At 40.8% G+C, this 14467-nt stretch overlaps 1 protein-coding gene across 1 annotated transcript; it reads right to left on the bottom strand.

Moving 5' to 3' along the window:
- Positions 1–268: 268 nt before the first annotated feature.
- Positions 269–14230, bottom strand: LOC148514817 (C-type lectin domain family 2 member D-like). The gene is made up of 7 exons (XM_088480927.1): positions 14149–14230; positions 10383–10430; positions 8075–8170; positions 5650–5709; positions 4452–4624; positions 3496–3605; positions 269–1531 (listed from the first exon to the last, which is right to left on the bottom strand). Exons 1-7 carry the CDS (start codon positions 14165–14167, stop codon positions 1399–1401), a joined length of 639 nt encoding a protein of 212 aa, XP_088337053.1. The 5' UTR covers positions 14168–14230; the 3' UTR covers positions 269–1398.
- Positions 14231–14467: the final 237 nt, after the last annotated feature.

Raw genomic sequence — 14467 nt, 5'->3', positions numbered from 1 at the left:
AAAAATGTATGATGTATGTATGTATGTCAGGCCATACACATATATATATATATATATATATATATATATATATATATATATAAAAACCATCCTTTTATTTAATGTATAAATGTTTTTGTTTGTAATTTTTTACTGAACGAATTAGGCCCAAATAGCAACCAATTACATGTAATAAACAGAAACAACAATTATAGTAGCAAATATTAGCCAGTTAAGGGGTTAACAGGGCCCTCAGTTTAAAAATAATAAGTAACTACACATATTGATGTTCAATTTTAAAAAAATAAATAAATATTTATGTAAAACATAGAGAAGTCATAATTCTGTGAGCATCACATACAGTAAATAAACAGACCTTAGCATCACATACAGTAAATAAACAGACCTTAGCATCACATACAGTAAATAAACAGACCTTAGCATCACATACAGTAAATAAACAGACCTTAGCATCACATACAGTAAATAAACAGACCTCAGCCCATGAAAAAAGCATAACTTGTGTATATAATTTGTGTAATGCTTGGTGGCAAATGAAGCAGAGCAGCTCTCGTGGTTTTGCGGACTGGCCAGTGGGGAAGACTTTGATGAAGGTGGCTGGCTTGACAAACGACTGCAATATTTTGGAACAAACATTTCCAAAACGAAATATAGTTTGGAATGTAATTAGGTGAGTGCAGAGCATGTATGAGATATATATATATATATATATATATATATAAAATTTGATTCTCTGCAGTCATTGATTTACTAATTACATTATTAGCGCTGCTGTAGTGACTTCACGCTGTTCTCTGTATTAACTCCACTGCAACATCAAATCCCAAATTGATAGAGGGAACCCAAAAAAAAACAAAGTAAAATGAACTTGTGTCCACTGGTCCAGATGTGGGGATGGCTGGTAGTGGTCGTGGTCACTTTTGTAAAAGAAAAGAATGAACACAGAGGGGATACAGATTTTAAGTCCTTCTATCTCCACTATGGTACAACATAAAAGTTGTAGGCATTTTGTGCCCCATTTTAAAGAGTACCCTCTATCAAACTATATGAATCAAAAACATGAATGTTAAAGGTTAAAAGTGTTAACAGACTTTAATCACCTACACTACAGAAAAAGCATGCAATCCAGGCTTGGAGAAAAATTCCCCCAACCTTGCCTAATCGGAAATTCTGAAAGTCTTCTGAAAACAAAATATTTAATTTGTGTGGGCACTGCATAATATAAATCTGTGATAATGATGCTGGAATGTAATGAGTGCAAATGCTGAAAAATGGCCTCAGCGGCAAAGGAGCTAATATAGGGAATGTTAGTGACACACATTGAAATGATATGTGCTAAGCTGACCAACTGCGTCAAAGTCTTCCCCTTCTGGTCAGTTAAGGCAAATTTTAACATGATCACAAAAAAACCCTAGCATTTGAACAAATCCACTTTTTCCGATATTTTTCATTCTCACTTTTGACTTGGTCATGATTCAGGAAAACACATTCGGATTTATCAGAATTTAATGATAAACTCTGGATTGAAAATCTAGAAAAACGAAAAGACAATACTGCGTTGTGAGATATTGCTTTAAATTATTACAATATTGCATAGAGTGCACATTTTCATGAGCATGCTTTCAATTAATACATGCTGTCATATATACAGTCATGGCCAAAAGTATTGGTTTTCACGAAGTTTGCTGCTTCTGTGTTTTTAGACCTTATTGTCAGATATTACTATGGTATACTGAAGTAAATTACAAGCATTTCATAAGTGTCAAAGGTTTTTATTGACAATTAATAAGGAATGGTACCAAAACATCCTCCAAGAGCAACTACTCCCAACCATCCTAGAACAGTTTGGTGATGAACAATGCCTTTTCCAGCATGATGGAGCACCTTGCCATAAGGCAAAAGTGATAACTAAGTAGCTCGGGGAAGAAAACATTGAAATTTTGAGTCCATGGCCAGGAAACTCCCCAGACCTTAATCCCATTGAGAACTTGTGGTCAATCTTCAAGAGGTGGGTGGACAAACAAACACCCACAAATTCTGACAAACTTTGAGCATTGATTAGGCAAGAATGGGCGGCCATCAGTCAGTATGTGGCCCAGAAGTTGATTGACAGCATGCCAGGGCGGATTGCAGAGGTCTTGAAAAAGAAGGGTCAACACTGCAAATATTGTCCCTTTGCATAAACTTAATGTAATTGTCAATAAAAACCTTTGAAACTTATGAAATGCCTGTAATATTACTTCAGTACACCATAGTAACATCTGACAAAAGGGTCTAAAAACACTGAAGCAGCAAACTTTGTGAAAACCAATATTTGTGTCATTCTCAAAACTTTTGGCCATGGCTGTATATAAACATCAGTAGTATTCCCAATACTCGTATGATTTAATAAAACTATAAGGCTTTAGATCACTGAGACAGTGAGGTTTTGTTTACACAAGTCAAGAATTGGAGATACATTGATGGGCCCCAAACATCAGTATGCCCTTGTAGCACATTTGATACAAGGGAAACACAGAAATAAAATTTTGCTCCTTTGATTTATGTAAACCAGTAATCAGATACTGAAGGTTTATATTGTATATAATTGCCTACAGAGTCAGATTAAGGGGGACTCAGGGGGCACATGCCACCGGATCCCTATGCCTGCCACTCACCACCGTCCTTTAGAATAGTTTTCCCTTAACTACTTCAATTGATGGGAACTTGATGCTCCATGTTCTACTGATGTATTGGGGTGAGGCAGGCAGACCAAGTTGATAGGAGTCTGACTGCAATGCAGAAGCCAAACACATGGAGCTATTTGCTCCTGCTTAAGAACCCTGATAATTTTAGCGATATACAACTAATTGTTGTCATCAGTATAATCAGATCTATGTAGTGTGTGGCAGCAGGGTATTGGATATGTGGCTGCACAGTCACACTACATAGATCTGCTTAGCTGCAATGGTTTAAACTGATTACACCAAGCTGCATATAAGTAGAATTACCAGGCTTCCTACGTAGGAGCAAATAGCTGTCTCACTGCCATGTTTAAGGTCATGACTTCAAGTTCCAGGTATGGTATAGGAGGTTTGGTGTTCAAATCCCTTCCAGTGTCCTGAAAGTATGTATCAGTGTTGCAGAGTTGGGTGAATTGCTTTTAAATACAGACATATAATTATATTTTAGTCCTTGGGGACCCCCCACAACCTTAGTCCAGCCCTGCATAAGGGACTCATGTAGATTGTGGCGATAATGCATTTGCAGCCTTTTCTGGCTGCAGTTTGCACTTTTTCCCTACTGCACATATGTATCACATACTTACGTATCTTTAGCCATACCAATACCAAGCATACCAGTGCTTTCAACTCCTACACACACTACCTGCAGTTCTCATTTTATTTATTTTTTGAGTGCAAGCAGTAAGATTGTTACTGATGCTTACTGCACTTGCAAATATAGTCATCATACAGTAATTAATATTACCAAGGTATACAATCAGAGAAAACTTACAGCTGCTCAGTGTATAATGTTCCATTAGTCCAGGTCCAGCCATTATTAGTACTGCTCCATCTTAGACCAATCCAGTGATTGTCTATGCCCTTAACTCTGTACAACAACCTCTGTCAGGAATAAAAGACAGATATTTTGGGTGAATACCAACTGCCTATAAACACATAACATGTAGAAATGTAATGGCATGAGTAATATAATCTAATCTCACCAACACTCCATGTCTTTGTTGGTGAGATACAAACCTAGATACCGCCAGACTTACTCTGATCATCATTAGAAACTTTGGACCTGATTCATACCCGCTCGCTAAGGCACACTCGCTCGGAGCAATTTTCGCACATCTGCGCATGCGTATAATTCGCAGTGTGCGTGCGCAAGTCATTCATTGCATTCTGATTTTGGTAGCTCGTAAGCCACTATCAGGTGGCTAGTTTGAGTGACAGATAGTGCCGTTTGTGGGTGGTAACAGGGGAAGGTGCTTGTGAACGGGGGAGTGGATGTGTGAACGCAGGTGTGTCAGGTTGCCAAAATGCCATTTAAAGAGCGTGCATAATTTACAAAGTAGCGTCATGGTACACGTCACCTTAATGTATTTCAGCCAGCACTGATCGCAGTGTTTGCGGTAGGCTAAGGCAACCCCAAGAGCTGTGAGCAGCTCCGATGACTCTCGATAGGCCCAATTAATCCATCATTTCATGGAGATGACGTCTGCTGCGAGAGGCAAGGGGGCGTCTTTAGACACTTGCGAGTGCACTTTGCCGTAGCCCGCTAAAACATAGTGGGCATTCTTACGCGACGCAGTGTGAGCACTTCATTACAATATCCGGCCCCTTTTTGCCAGCAAGCGATCACATCTTGCGAGCGGTTCTGAATGAGCTCCTTAAATACAAGAGCAACTAATGCATTATTACAAAGCCAATGATATAGCATACCAGACCCCCTATCACACTCACCAGTTCAGTCTCATCATCAATAAGTGCCAAGGATGCATTATGTGAGGCACAGAAGCTCTGGCTGTTGGTCCATGTATCACGGTCCTCAGAGAAATAGTAACATTTGCCCCTGTACCAGATCCAATCATCCTCACATGGTGCAAACTTCTGTATGGAGGTTTCTGGTGATTGTACTGTAAACAGATAAATAACAACATAGGATCAGCTTTTGTCATCCATTAATGTTTGGAAAAATGCATTTTATCATCTGTTAGTAATCCTGCTAGCTTGTGTACAACCACCTACCTCACCTTACAGCAAAAGCCTAAGGATTACTTCCCCATACTCATCCTCATGTACTCTCTCCATTTCTATTTTTCCTGCACATCCTTCAATCTTCTGGCCTTCTTGATAGATCTCTCCTGGTTCATTTCCCAGCTATTTAACAGCTCCTTTAGTATTTCAACCTCAGGCCCATCCACTGCTCCACGGCCAGTATCCACTGTGATCTCATAATGCTACGTTGTCAGCTCTCAGCTTTTCTCATGGAACACCTCTTCTCCCTGAATTTAACTCTCTTCCCGTGACCTCTGCCCATTCTGTACTATTTTGTGTAACTATCTGCAATATTCACATGGATGCCTCATTGTTATCTAAACTAGAAATTAAAGGTTCCTTCCAAGGTCATCACTTCCTCAAAAATCAACAACACCAAAGTATAACTAGTCCCCTAAACTTGTTGGATGGGTCAGGTGGCATGTTCCTAGCAAGATCACATGACAGGCTGGTGCCATGTAACTTGTATCTAGATAATAGAGGCAACCATGAACACCATTCATCGTTTACAGTCGTACCCAACATTGGAGTACCTTGTCTGTCTTAATTTCTGTGTTCCTTGTTCTTGCCCCTGTCCTGAATTTTACCTGTCCTGACCATTTCTCTTGAGGTTGAAGTCTGCTGCCTGCCCTGACCACTTACCAATATAGGGATACTGTACAGTAGCTTGGAGTAATCCCTGACTATGGGCTGAAGTCCTATGAGCAATAAAGAACAGGGGGGGTGTTTCTGCTCTACAGGGAAAGGAATAGTTATAGAGCACAAGCAGCCTGGTAATTCCTGTCATCTTAGTGCTCATTTGTGTGCAGCATCAAAGGTACAATTTGTCAAGTGAGGCACAATATAAAAGAAAGACATACAATTATGTGTACATTTAACTTACATGAGGAAGTGTCTGTCATGGATTTCACGTCATCTTCTGCAGGATGGCATGCCTGGTTACCTGAAACCCAAGAAAGAAAACAGGTTAATGAGCTTCCTGTGGGCACATTGTTATCTCCTACTACTTACTGCCTATGTAATGTTATATTTATTTATAAAGTAGGATGATCATACCTCAATAGGATAGGCCATGGCCCCTTTGCCCATATAACTAGGTCTAACTTAGAAAACATTACAGTGATAGGAATATATACTCCATGTGAGAGACAGTTGGGGACTGTGCCACAACATCACCTGGTAGACAAAGCTCCTCACATAGGAGTTTCCTCAGCTGGGCAAAAGTTGCCCATTTGTCACATAACAGAAGTAGTTGCTCTTACAGAAGCAAAAAAAAAGAAAGTAACGGTGTACATGTGTCCTCATACACTCTGCTCAAGTTGCGCCAAATAGTCCCTCACAGTGCACCAGGCACCGTGCAACATGGCCACTCATCTTTTTTTGCTCATACTGTGTCTTATTTGCACAAATAAAACAATTAGAAGTAACAAAACTACACTGCTCGTCATATGCAACTTTTTACCTACAGATGTGTCCACATAAATCTTGACTCCTTGCGCTACAAGTCTCGTTAAACGAAACACGTGAGCGCCGTGCGACTCGATAGCGCAGAACATCTTTCGTGTGGTATTTTTACCTTCAAATGTGTCTTATTCACACAGTGATGCAAATAGAATGCACAAATGATATGCAGCATGCCTATGTTCTGTGTGTGACTGCGGCTGTATCTGCATGTGAAATGCTACATTACTGTGTCACACCCGCAGTGACTGTCTTGCGATTCTGCATGCACAAAGGGCCTGATTCAGAGCCGCTCGTAAGCGGCAGTACGCTCGTTCCGACCGATGTTCGCCCATCTGTGCATGCGTACGGTTTTTAATACACATGCGCGAACCAGTCAGTGCGGCCGAAAATCGTTTGTTCGCTATATAACGAATGCCTGCTATTTTGAGTGACAGAATGAGGCGTATGTGGGTGGTAACAGGGGAAGGTGCTTGAAAACGGGGAGTGGAGATCAGAACGCAGGCGTGCTTAAAGGTCAAAGCGGGCGTTTTATGGGTGTGCATAATTAAAACAGCAGCGTCATTGACCACGTCACTTGGTTGTTTTATAGTCAGAACTGCTCGCAATATAGTGGTAGGAAAAACCAACCACAAGAATAGCGAGCAGTTCATACGCTGTTCGATGTACTCGATTAATCTAATAAATAGCGGACATGACGTATGATGCGAACGGCCAAGGGGCGTATTTTTCAAATAAACGTCCGCATGTTTTGTTTGCTCATTCAGACAAGGAGGCGGCAACAGACCGCAAAGAGCGAACGGTTCATTTGAATAGCCACCCCCTTTTTCTGAACGAGCGAGCGCTAATTGCGTCCGGCTCTGAATCAGGCCCAAAGAACCCATTCCCAAAGTGAATGACAGGTAGTCAGCATTTGGGGTGGTAACGAGGGGTGGTAAGAAAAACGCAGGTGTGTCTAACCGTTTAAATGCCGTTACATGGGCGTGCATAAATTAGCTATTGTGATCTCCTACGCCGCATGAGAGCTGTCTGCGTGTGAGGAGAGCTACTATATTTGAGAAAAGCTACATGGCTGGTCAATGTGCATCGATGTTACCGATAATTGCGCTGGTACGCGACGTCGCACGCAGATGAGAAGGCAGTCCCTAGCTGCGGTCCGTGCGAAAACGCAGCTGCAATCACATTAGCGTCCATCTCTGAATCAGACCCTGAGACACAAAATTTAAAGAAAAGATTTAGTATGTGACTCCTCTCGTAGCGTCTCAGCCGCGCAGAGCGTCTTGTACCATATGGCGCAAACAGGCTGGGTAAAAAGAGGCTGCATCCGTACTGCAATTTAGATCTGAGTTTGAACACGTCCCTCCCACATCTAACTCTCTCTGTACATTTCACATCTGTTCTACCTGCAGTGCAGAATGGTCGTACCCAGGAGCAAAATTATTATTTGAATTTTTTTACCTTACTCCCAAGAATACATGTTTCAGCCTCTGTTTTGCAATTTAATTGTGGAATTATTTATAATTACCAACTATTATAATCTGTCCATCATTAACTGAGTTTATAAATGAATCCTGTGTTTTAAATTGGTGACAGCTGATACTGCATAGCTGTATGTAAAATGTTAAACTTTTTAAAATAAAATTTAAATATTAAATATATGTTTGGACTGATTTCAATATAAGTTTGGAGCAATGATAGATCTCTGCTGGAACACCAGAAAACTTAATGATATCACATATATACAGTAGACGTTCAATATCAGTGAAGTATAGTATTGTATCTAAGCTTTCATTATATACTGCCAGCTATTTTGATTTAAGGAGAGTTTCAAAGAGATCTGTGCTTACCTGTTCTGGGGAGAACAACAATTATAGTGATCAGTACAACTAACGGAACAGCCACCAGACATGTACCAAGGATCAGGACCAGATATTTCCAGGATTCTAAAATGGATTGGATATAAAATAAGATAAAAGGTGAAACTTGATTGACACATGGAGTACTCAAGACGGCAACATAAAGCATAAATAATTACAACCAGTAAGAAACAGTAGCACTTAAGATAATAGCCTGTAAAATAATTCAGCATTGCAAAGTAAAAGTAAAATGCAACCAATCCAATGGGGGGACTAACAGATCATATTTGGTAGGGACCTGTGGTTCTGGTATAATTGCCAGAGGCTGTCAGACCATTGCCCTCATCGGGCTGTCTGATATCTTTGGAAATTTTCTCAAATTAGATTTTTTTTTTCTTTTTTTTTAAATAAAAATGTATTTGCTACACTGGGGAGCAAAAACAGGAGGGGGTACAATATCCTTCCCGATATAGGGGGAAAAGCAGACTCTTGCTACAATGCTCTATCCTCGCTCATCTCTGGTGGGCCCTCATACTGCCAGATTACTGGCTAGGCCGTATAGGAGGGCGTCTAGGGCTTCACCTTTAGCTAGCTGCCAACTGTACCATCAGGCCAGCGCCTATAGTATTAATAGAACTATGAGGACGCAACTCCGGCAAATATATCTGCATGCTAAATGCTACATCCGCTGACACTGCAATATAGCATTTTGCATGCACATACCTCCACCGCCACACACAGAATGTAGGCTTTACTACAACATGTCTGCTGTCCGGGTGCTCTGCAGACATGTCTCCTCTCCAGCCACAGCGATGGGTACTGTGTGGGAGGCAGCATTACCATGGGAGCATGTCTGTGGTCCTGGCGCTCTGCAGACATGTCTCCTCTCCAGGGGCAGCGGTGGGTTCTGCGTGAGAGGCTCCACATTGGCTCAGCTGCTATATAAAAAGGCGGGAAGAACACTTGCGGGTGGTCTGTCAGGTCAGTCAGAGTCAGGCAGTCAGAGTCAGGCAGTCAGGGAAGGAATGAGCAGGCATCATGGAAGTACCCTCTATCCTCCAAACACTGAGGACACTGAGAACTGTTGCATTAGGAAGGAATGAGAAGATACAGCAAAGTGTTCCATTAGTAAGTATCAGTTTGCTAAAGCATTACATTAGTAAGAAGTAGCAGTTTGAGGGTAAAAAAAGTGTTACACTAGTATAAAGTAGCAGTTTAAGGGGGAGATGTACTAAGCCTTGGAGGCTGATAAAGTGGATGGCGATAAAGTACCAGCCAATCAGCTCCTAACATTAACAAATGTCCATCTGCATTTTTTAAATTGCAGTAGCATACCTCCCAACATTTACACATAATAAGTCAGGGCAAAATATGCCTCTGTCACCTATCTCTCACACTCTGCCCATACCCCGAGCCAGAATGATCAAACCTCCTGCACTTTCCTGGCCTGAAATTTGGGAGGCATGCAGCGGCTGGTGGTTGAGGAATGTCACACTGGGGTAGCTGTATTACCTGGCAATATGGAGGAGAAGTGGCTCCAGTGCACGTTATGTGCGCTGATACCGCTTCTCATCCATGTATTAAAGTGGGGTTCGGTATTAAATTACAGGTGCACAATGCACCCCTGTCATTGAAGAATGTGCAGGGCAATGTATGAACGGTCAGTACCACTGACCATTCCGACAACTGCAATACTCGATATTGACAGCTGCAGCTGTCGTTGCCCTAACACTACAGCAGGGACTGCACTGTCCCTGCTGTGGCAGCTGACGGCTCTGGGCTGTACGCGAGATCTCGCAATGCTTGCATGATCCAGGGCATGCCCATTGGAGACAGCCAGGAAGGGAGACACAGTGCATCAGTACTATGCTGTAGGGTTGTGTGCTCAGGCAGGGATCGCTGGAGGCCACTCCGGCATATGTTCAGTAAAGAGGCGAAGCAGGAAAAGTTATAGTGGCACGATGTGTGCTGCTATAATACATCTACCCTACTGTTCTTACTTGATCATTCAGAGATGATCAGGGGCAGCTGTAATATTTCCTGGTGTGTGATGATGTCACAGAGACACTCGGGAGCACAGTGAGCTCCTGCCAGTACCTGGGAAGTCCTCTCTCATTAATACTCAGGAGTACTAAAAACATTGCTAACCTCATGCTGACATATAGTAAGGTGAGCTACAGTAAAACACAGTAAAAAACAAGCATATGTTTAGTTGTGTGTTGTCTGTGTAATGTGTACAGAGGACAGGTGAGCTGCAGGTGAGGTTACTATATAATTTGATATTTCATCTTATTATTACCTGGATGAGGCTTGAGTACCGTTTTCCCTGTTAGGGATTTTGAAGACTCTGCAAAGAAAGAAAAATCACATTAAAGTAATCGTGATATAGACAGAGATTCTTTCTACCTTTATCAGGAGTTCAAAGCTCGTTATGAATGTATACCGTGTTGTATAACTGGTTTGGCAGATTGTGGAATAGGTCAAAGCTCTTGTTTATCAAATTTTACTTACTTATTCATTAACAGAGAATGCATAAACCCCGAGCTGCCAAGGGCAAGTCTAATCCTCACTCTGTACAGAGTACAAACTTGCACAGTGTGAGTCACGTAGAGATCTCTCATTCAAATGAGGGTGCCCACTATTTTGTTTTAATAAATGTAGAATAAAGAAGAAAAATAACTAAAGTAGAGCCTTCTATATACACAACCCACCCCCATGTTCATGGGCGTAACTACCATAGGTGCAAGGGGGGTGGTCGGTGAAACGCAGGCTTGTCAGTGCGTTGGGACGCCGTTGCAGGGGCGTGCATAAATCAGCCACTGCAATGACATACGCAACCTGAGCTCTCACTGCGTACAGGAAGTTTACCAATTCCTGAGTGAGGTCTGACCTTGTGTAATTGTGGTGAGGGTCCAATGTTACTTGATGTTACCAATGTTTTTGCAGACTTGCAAGGTATTACGGATGTGTATATGGGGAAATGGGCGTCCTTATTTAGTGCTAAGATTGCAAAAAAAAAGATCACAAGTTTATCTTCTCAGTTTTTGCTTCGTTATAATCATCTGATCTTGTATTTGTTGAATTTTTATCATGGGACCATGTTTTTGCTGTATTATAATCATTTGCTCTTGTATTTGTTGAATTTTTATCATGGGACCATGTTTTTGCTGTATTATAATTGGAATGGGTATGTAATGCCGGCTGTCTGGATGCCTCCTGTCAGAATACTGACAGCGGCATCCCAATGGTTGGTACCACGACAGTGGTCGGATAAGTATACTTATCCTCCCCTCTTCCCCCCCCAACCCTCACTTTTTTGTAGCCTAACCCTAACCCTAAATTATCAGCACCAACTGTGCACAACTGCTAGTTCCACTATTAGCTTACTCAGGCTGGTTACATAAGTCTCAGCAGCGCCTTATAAGATTATTCAGTTTTCTGTCCTACTCCTGAATCATACCTGGCTGTATTATAGCCATACTTGTCTACTTTTGAAAAAGCATTTCAGGGAGATTGGAAAAGCAGCACCTATGAGTACGGTGGTAAAGTGGGCGTGTACTGCTATATCTGAGAGGTGTGTCATATAACTGACTTACATCCAAATGGAAACAAGCCACAAAGCAGTTAGAAAGATCTACTTGTTGATGAAAACACACTAATACTTTTCAAAAAATGCCTGTAGCCATAGGGATTATTGGGGGAGATGTAAGAAGCCCTGAAGCGGTATCAGCGCATGTTATGTGTGCTGATACCGCTTCACCCCGATGTATGATCGGGGGTCTGGGCGGTAATTGACAGGGGCGCTATGCCTGATAGCCTGGGCTATGTACGAAAGGTCATAACGTATGACCGTTCGGCCGGCTGTAGCTGTCGTTATCGACAGCTACAGCCTGGCGCTAGCCTATCCCCACAGCAGGGACAGCGCTGTCCCTACTGCGGCGGCTACTGGCTCCAGGCTCCACGCGGGGATCTCGAGGTACTTGCGAGATCCTGCGCATGCTCACTGGAGCCGGCCAGGACAGAGACACAGTGCATCAGCACTAGGCTGATGCGCCGCTGTCTCTAACGGGCAGCGCTGGAGGGGGGAGTTAACGCTCCCCCTCTCCGGCCGATGAGATGTTTGTACATCTCATCGGTAGTGCTTCCTGCTTCGCCTCAGTAAAGAGGCGAAGCGGGAAGCGTTATAGCGGCACGGTAAGTGCCGCTATAATACATCTTCCCCATTGTGCCTTATACCCAATGCAGGGAAATGATACTAATTATCACATTTTAATGTATATATCTCTGTGGGTTTTTTTTTTTATAAAAGCTTCATAATGGGGGTAAGGTGCAATCAGGGAGATTGCTGGACTCTTTAGAGAGACAGGGAGATTGCTACTATTTCAGGGAGTCTCCCTGACAATGACGGAGAGTTGGCAAGTATGATTATATCATACGGGTTAATTATATGTATTATAGGTACTCCGCAGTTCTGTTGCTCCCATTAGGGAGGCCGTCAATTGGTTTAAGGGCCCGAGAGGACAATATTCAGGAGCAGGACTAATCCGCAGCACTCATTATCTGATTCGCTGTACACTAGTTACCCATTTAAATTCATGCAGAAATTATTATATTAGTGGGAATAGCTGCATGTCTGCTAGACTTGCGCGGGTATTTATCCCTTTGCCCTGGCACATGGACATAATGCAGTGGTAAATGTGTGTGTGTGTATATATATATATAACAGAAAGGGCACTAAAATAGTACCATAGACATCATTAAATTGCCTTTTTAACAATATAAAAGTACCTCCAATAAATGGTATGCAATATACAATAAAATAATATTTTTTTACAAAAAGCACTTTTAACTTTAACTTAATGTGTAAATGTGTCAGTGATGGTGAAATTATGAGATGTAATCGATTAGATAATCCCTTTTTAGCCAAAGGCCTCTTGTTAATATTTGTAAAAATGTTTATTCAACATAAAATCAATTAAATAAAAACTGCTAAATCAGCAAACTTTCCACCCAGATGTCATATTCAGCACACTAACAGGTTGATGAGAATGACAGTAGGACCCAAATAATCAGCAAGAACAAAAACACATTAACCCCATGTGTTTCGTCCTTTAAAAGTACTTCATCAGGGCTATATCTTAATAAAAAGAGAATGTGGGTCTGTAAAATGGTGGGAAACATACACTTACTATATATATATATATATATATATATATATGTATACACACACACATAGATAAACATATATGTGTATATATATATAGTGTGTGTGTGTATATATATATATATATATATGTATAGCGTGTGTGTATTATATATATATATATATATATAGACACAGTGTGTGTGTATGTATGTGTGTGTGTATATATATATATATATATATATATATCATATATATATAGTGTGTGTGTATTTATATATATATAGTGTGCGTTTATGCATGTGTATGTATATATACTATATATATACAGTGTGTCTATGTATTTATATATATATATATATAGTTGTGTGTATGTATGTGTACATATATATATAGTGCGTGTGTATGTATGTGTATATATATATATAGTGTGTGAGTATGTGTATATATATATATATATAGAGTATGTGTATATATATATATATATATATATATAATGTGTGTATGTAATATATATATATATATATATATATATATATATATATATATAGTGTGTGTGTGTGTATGTATGTGTGTGTGTACACATACATACACACACTATATATATATATATATATATATATATATATATGTACACACACACACACACTAACTATATATATATATATATATATATATATATATATATATATAGTGTGTGTCTATATATATAAATATATATATAGACACACACTATATATAGACACACACTATATATATATAGTGTGTGTGTGTGTATGTACAGTATGTGTGTCTGTGCTCTCATTCTATGTTCCTGTCCCCGTCTCATGAACAGCCGCAGACCTGAATGTAACACAAAACCGGGTAAGCAGAGACAGGGGAGAGAGAAGCTTTCTATGACCAAATATCCAGTAATACTGACCCGTATCCGTAGATTGCATGGTCAGGATGACTCTTCCTGCACGTAGCAGTCTCTGTACAGAGCAAAAACTGCAACTACTAAACTCACATGGAACAAAACTTGACACAAGGTTACAGAAGCTCTGCCTTCTAGCATGTTGCCATGTGCAGTAACACACCCTATTGGTTAGCAAGTACAGTACTTGTAGTTTCGATTCCAGTGAAGCAAAACCTACTATTCCAGGATATATATATTCAACCTTTCCACCTTTTCAAAGACCCTGAGTGCCGCCTGTGTCTGTCTCTGGATTGACGTATTCTAGCTGCATTGTGCGTGTGGG

This window comes from Taudactylus pleione, unplaced genomic scaffold (assembly GCF_031769625.1).
Source record: "Taudactylus pleione unplaced genomic scaffold, aTauple2 ptg000258l, whole genome shotgun sequence".
NCBI classification, from domain to species: domain Eukaryota; kingdom Metazoa; phylum Chordata; class Amphibia; order Anura; family Myobatrachidae; genus Taudactylus; species Taudactylus pleione.
Note: the sequence above shows the minus strand (reverse complement) of the source record. Positions and strands in the feature narration are given on the sequence as shown.

Coding starts and splice junctions, on each gene's coding strand:
- LOC148514817 (XM_088480927.1), bottom strand. Junction 5,710..8,074: donor TGTTGTTCTCCCCAGAACAG/GTAAGCACAGAT, acceptor CTTGGGTTTCAG/GTAACCAGGCATGCCATCCT. Junction 1,532..3,495: donor ACATTATACACTGAGCAGCT/GTAAGTTTTCTC, acceptor TCGTTTTTCTAG/ATTTTCAATCCAGAGTTTAT.